The sequence below is a fragment of the Cydia pomonella genome, chromosome 21 (assembly GCF_033807575.1).
Source record: "Cydia pomonella isolate Wapato2018A chromosome 21, ilCydPomo1, whole genome shotgun sequence".
In the NCBI taxonomy this organism is placed as follows: domain Eukaryota; kingdom Metazoa; phylum Arthropoda; class Insecta; order Lepidoptera; family Tortricidae; genus Cydia; species Cydia pomonella.
In genome coordinates this window covers 15175574-15181783 of record NC_084723.1, presented here as the reverse complement: position 1 = coordinate 15181783, position 6210 = coordinate 15175574, and the positions used below count along the sequence as shown (strand labels likewise).

The window sequence follows — 6210 nt, the reverse complement described above, 5'->3', positions numbered from 1 at the left end:
CTTGACGTCTGGTCTGGTCTAGTGGGTAGTAAACCTGCCTATGAAGCCGATAGTCCTGGTTTCGAATCCCAGTAAGGGCATTTATTTGTGTGATGAGCACAGATATTTGATCCTGAGTCATTGATGTTTTCTATATATTTAAGTATTTGTATATTATATTGTATATGATTTATCTGAGTACCCACGACACGAGCCTTCTTGAGCTCACTGTGCCTGTGGGACTTAGTCGATATGTGTAAGAATGTCCTATAATAATTATTTATTTATTAATTACACTTAACGCTGACTCCATTTCACATAGTAAAGTCTGCCATCTAGTGGTGTAAACCTAACATAATGCTTCGCGCCAATCAATAGGGGGCGCCCATGGCATACCATATCAAATAAACATATTTATTAACAGATTCAGTGCCAGCGACCCGCTAGGCCGGTTATCTTTTTGTAGGCGCTTTTCGCTTCAAATCGGAAAATAAGTATTTTCGGCTACGTGACATCTTGCTGGCATTGGCAGCAAAGCAACGTACATATATACGTAGCAGAAGCTGGTGGGTAAATTGCAGTTTTTGTTTTAATTTTACTTCAAGAGGTGCATAAATAGAATTAGCTTATTGCTTCTCTATAAGGAGTAATACTGCAATGTTCTGCCATTGCCACCAGAGGCAGCACATACCGTAAACCATAGAGTTATATTATTTATGCCTTAAACAGTTCTTGACAAATTTTCACAGAGTATTTGTTACGAATAAATATGTCATTGACGCATCAAGGCGGTTTGTTTATAGTGCTAGTGGCGCCCCCTACGCAGTTTTACGTAATACTCCTTATTGCTATATACTGTTGCAGTAAATACTCTTTACCCATCGCATTTTCCCGGAAACATTCGGATTTGTCATGCTATGTTCATTATATCACAATAGCCATGATATGTTCCCACGTTTCCGCGAAAATACGACGGAAAAGTACCACTATTTGTACACACATCTGTACTTGAATCGGGGAAATAAAAATGAAAATTCAAACGAAACATTAAAGATTAAAATTTGTATATTTGGTACTTCGTATATTTTTCATTTACACTTGACTCGATAAGAATTAGTAGTATCGTATAACCTTAGCGTAGATTACCACAGTACATCATAAAGAACAGTACGAACGGAACGCGTCATGATAAATTAAAGTATATCATAACAAATTCTAGATAGGTTACTGTATATAATCTATACGTAGTTTAAATAGTATATTAAATTTAGAACAATTTCTCATGAACAATTTGCTAGTTTTTAAATACATATATAATATCGACTTGAGTCGTTAAGGAAACTCTAGTAAGGATAAACAAATTGGTATAATATCTGTACAAACGTAACTTTCACATAGTAAAATTTTATTATATTTTGTTTCTTAAAAAATAACCGTACTTTGTATAGTTAAAATTATTGCATTTAATACTGGTGTCTAATATTCGAACGACATTTGCGGTGGCAAAGTGTGGCAAGAACATTTTTTTGCAAAAAAACACACAATCATAGTTTTGATTATATGTTTTTTTTTAGATAGGGTCCCAACAAATAGCAAGGGCTCGGTGCTTAATTGATGGGATCCGTCTATAATATAGTATAAAACAATGTTTTAAATGTTATTCCGCATAATATATAAATAAGTATACCTTACGTTATAATATATTAAAAATTGTAATGGCAGAATCAATATCGTCATAAATAAATTTCTATCCGTGCAAAAATTATGTCCTACATAAAATTCTGGAGTTAATTTACACTTGAAAAGAACTTTGAATTTCCACTAATATATTTTGATTTATGTAGAATCACACACACATTGGAAGACTATATGAAATTTTATCAAAGAGATATTTTAAAAAGAAATTTATGATCAATGTCTATTGCTCATGATTTCAGTACAATACGAGTTATAATGTTTAATTATTCTAAAAATCTAATTACAACTATACGGCAATGGTGTTGCAGTGTTATTATTTCGAATTATTATATAATTAAGTAATAATTTATACAATTACGTTAAAACTGTATAAGTACTTACGCTAACCGAAGAAAGTTTACATCAATTTAGAATTAAATTCTCGTTGTTGTTCTTTTATAATTTATAATTATATATTGGTAATTGTTGTAGTTATACTATTTACAAGGTTGAATAATGTACAATAGAAAATATATGCAGGATGAATACAAGATGTGTAAACTATGATCAGTCGCAGGTATAGTTGATATTTTATTAGTAATTTATTTACGTACGGTTTTAAAGGAAACTATAACACTAGTCATAAGTTTAGTTTCTTTAATAATGATTTAATTACAGACCATAGCTATAATTTACAAAGGGAAGCGTTAAAAAAACTATTTACGATTTATCTTATATGGCAATACATAAAATAAATTTACATTACTATACATAATTATACTGAATGTATTTTCATAAGATTAGAAAATTTTACAGGAAGTATTTTGGTGTTCTTTTTTGGTTAGTTAATTAATACTAATTTACATTTAGGTAATATTAAATTAAGTACTATTTACACATAAAGTAATAAAATTAATAAATTAATTAATTAATCAATTGATTAATTATTTGCGACCAGCGCTACCAAAAAAAAGTTTTCAACAAATATCTTAATAAACTTAAAATCAGATTAAGAAGATATAATTATAATATCATTAAATGTTTTTTTTTTATCTATAAAAGTGCATTTATTGTTGTTTTAGTGCTTGATCGATAGGCACAGAGGCACAGTCATTTTTAGATTATAATAGAATTAACTCTACTGTAATTGAATATACTGTGAGCATTCTTTAATCAAAAATAACTTTAACATTCACAAATTATTGTTCTTTTTGTTAGTAAATTGGTTAAACAATAACTTCTATCACGTTTGCGTGTTATTATAATAAAATGTTAGCTCAAAATTATTAGTAAGTACAACTTAAAAATTTTGATAAGTGTTAAAAATAAATGGAGATTACTAAACGTTATCTTAAACGATAAAATCTTAATAAAAAAACATAACTTAAAATATGTAAGATTTTTAATAAAGTTACGCTCATAAAACATTCAATTTCGTATTTAACACCACGTCTTTACAATGTTATTATTTTTCTTTGGGATATCATTGTTATGATTATGAGTAATGGAAGAACGTTGCATTTATAAATTGGTTATATGTATTTTCATTAAATGAAAATCAATTCACTGTTTAATATAAATCACTTCTTTTCAAATTAAAGATAAACTTTTTGATACTGTTTGGATTAAAAATTGTGTCAGGTAGTGTTCAGGGTATTTTGAGTTTTGTTGGAATCAATCCCATGTGAGAGATAATATTAAAGTGTATGTATGAATAATTGCTACAATAATTTCAAATGCTTTAATTTAGTAATTTTAGATATTTTACGCTACGACAATTTTAATGAATTAACTGTTTAAAGTAAACCACTAAATTACGAATTGTTAGTTTATATTTGAACTGATTGTAGCAACTTGTAGAAATGTAATGAATCTTAGGACTTTACTAGCAAATAAGTTTACAAATACTACTACTTTGTACATATTATAAGCGCATATGTATTACAAGGGGATGCGTGTAAGCGGTTATAACTATTAAAATCTTACTGTTTACTGACATCTACATAAATAAATATCTATGTCACTCCCACTACAAAAAAGTAAATATCGGCTATAGTGCAAATTTGGTAAAATAAGAAATACCTATTTTCGTACTATGGTATTCATTAAAACTCTAGCAAATAAATATAAACTAAAGTGCTGCACCAGAAATTATACAATACCGTGAATTATATACTACATTAGTTACACATGTTGCTGAAAGGAATGCCTTAATAAACAAATATGTAAAGGTCCCATCCCCTTGCTGAGTGTGAAAATTTTAACTTTGTTAATGCAAGCTAAAATTTTAATTTTAAAATATATTCTTTATGAATTTTAAAGCTATTTAATTCCTTTATTATATTTTACAGTATGTAAGGAATATTTAGGTTACAAGTATAATCAAATCCGTTAGTGTTTGCAGTATTATAGTTCGTCTATACAAACTCTATTAATGTTATTTAGGAAGAATATTCTAAATCGGTTTTCATTAATTAATGCTATATCAAAATAATATTAGATCAGTCAGTAGTTATATCTCAATGCACGATACCAATTTCTGTAATATGGTAAAGTAGACAATACTCGTATATATTTTTACTGTCAAGCTAAATCTATTTCTTGCTTATTCCATAAATCAGGAGTGTAATTCTTAGGAAGTAACCCTAACATTAAAATTTAAAGAAATATCAAATATATATTGTAATTTGATCTGACAAATACATGTCTTATTTTGCTATTACCGAAATTGCCAATAATTAGTAAGCAGGTTAGGAAGTTAGAGACCACCAGTATTTTATAGGACCAAAGTGATTATTTAGGTTTTGATAAATTTGTCATAATAGATTTGTATTAAGTTAATAACACGTTTAGAACAAACTTCCCAAATAAAACCCTATAGTTTTTACTACATTTTAAAAATCACTACCAAAATGTATTTTTACAATTTTTATATTACAGCAAAACAATATTGTAGCCACTTCATGTTTGACATAATTCCAATAGTCATAATTAGTTTAAGTTAATTATTTTACATGAAGTAACTATATATAGAAGCCTAAGAATAAGCTGACCTAAGATATATAATGATAATGTTAATTTGTTTACAGTTTTCTGTTTATTCTTCATACTATGATGCAGTGATTCTTGGTTCCATTACTTTGTTCAATAATATATTTTAAAAGATAAAACTTGGTGTTACATTTTGCAGGTCAGATTGTAAAACTTAATCTGGCATGCTCATTGATTATTGCCTTTGCTTGTAATTAACCAGTAAATATAGTAATTAATCAATTATAGACAAAAATTATACATCCTTTTCTCTGACAAGAAATGGTGTATATCCTAGGATGCAAAAAATAAATCAACGTATGTTCGGTAGTTGAAAGTCTTGTCTATTGATGTACTGTTTTCAAAAATGTACTGTCAATGCAAAACTTTCCGAACCAAAAATCACTTAATCACAGATACTGTTCAAAAACTTTAGAAGTTCCCATCGTGTATGTAGAAGTAACGTTCCATGTTTAAATTTTCACATAAAACCCACAACTACTTAGAAAACCCACACTAACGTCTCCCGAGCGTCGGCGTTTCGTCAACTCTATGGCTGCAGCTCGACGCACCGTTGGCACAACTGCGCAGCAACACTATTTTCAAAAGCGCTGATGAGTAGCCGACGCTCAAATGATGCTAGTGTGGGGTGTCGCTTAGACGAAGGGTACTTTTGTTTTTTTCTATATTTCACTGTTATCACATGAGACTGTCCTTGGTTATGGCGTTAACGTACATTGTAAAGCCCCGGTGCTGCCCGCTGTTGCGCCATCATGATGCGATTAGCCACGCATCTGTAGCAGCACAGGTAGGCCAAACATCACTTAAACAGTATCCTCCTAAACGCTCTTCTGAAATCCTTATTAAAAATGGTGTAAATCACAGGATTTAATACAGAATTCATGTATCCCAACCAGAAGGCTACTGCGAAAGCGATTCCTGGAATCTCGCATGCTCTGCAGGCTGCTTTTAAGATGTAAAGGAAGAAGAATGGAAGCCAGCATGCTATGAAGCTTCCCATGATTAAACCTAGAATTAAGGTCGCTCGTTTTTCTTTTTTCCTAGCTAACCTCCGTTTTTCTCTCTCAGGATCTCTAGGTTTATGCTGCTTGGGGAGCGCCGGTTCGCACTCGCTTTTCGCTTGTTTCTTCTCCTGCCTTCTCGAGCTTTCCGCTTTCTTCCCGAAGATGGGCTGGCAGATTCTGAACTTGAGGGGTTTGACGCCAGCGCAGCGGGAGACGACGCCGGAATCTGAAGAAGAAGGGTCGAATTCAGAGACCATGTCGGTGTCGATGGCGACGCTGGGCGCTCGGCAGCGCTCGCGCGGCTCACCGTTCACGCTGAGCGTGGAGCTGCGGAGCTGGCACGCTGCGAGCGGGTTGCGGGTCACTTGAGCTGATGTTACCACCTGGAACAAATAAGGGGAAATAGTTAAGGGTCTGTACAACCTCCTGCTTAACGTAGCACTTTCCAGATTAACAAATATTACGGGGGTTCTTCATGCTACTCATGCTGTCTTGACTT

At 31.6% G+C, this 6210-nt stretch overlaps 1 protein-coding gene across 2 annotated transcripts in view; it reads right to left on the bottom strand.

The window, feature by feature from the left end:
• Positions 1-1026: 1026 nt before the first annotated feature.
• LOC133529564 (alpha-2 adrenergic receptor) overlaps positions 1027-6210 on the bottom strand; it is an 876629-nt gene continuing 871445 nt past the window's right edge. Inside the window, exons 8-9 of one of the 2 annotated variants that reach the window (XM_061867307.1) lie at positions 6019-6094; positions 1027-5937 (exon numbers count right to left, since the gene is read on the bottom strand). In XM_061867307.1, coding sequence (XP_061723291.1) covers positions 5507-5937; positions 6019-6094 — 507 coding nt within the window. In that variant the 3' untranslated portion in view covers positions 1027-5506. Of the gene's footprint in view, positions 6095-6210 lie in introns of both variants that reach the window. The other variant, XM_061867306.1, reaches the window with a different exon arrangement.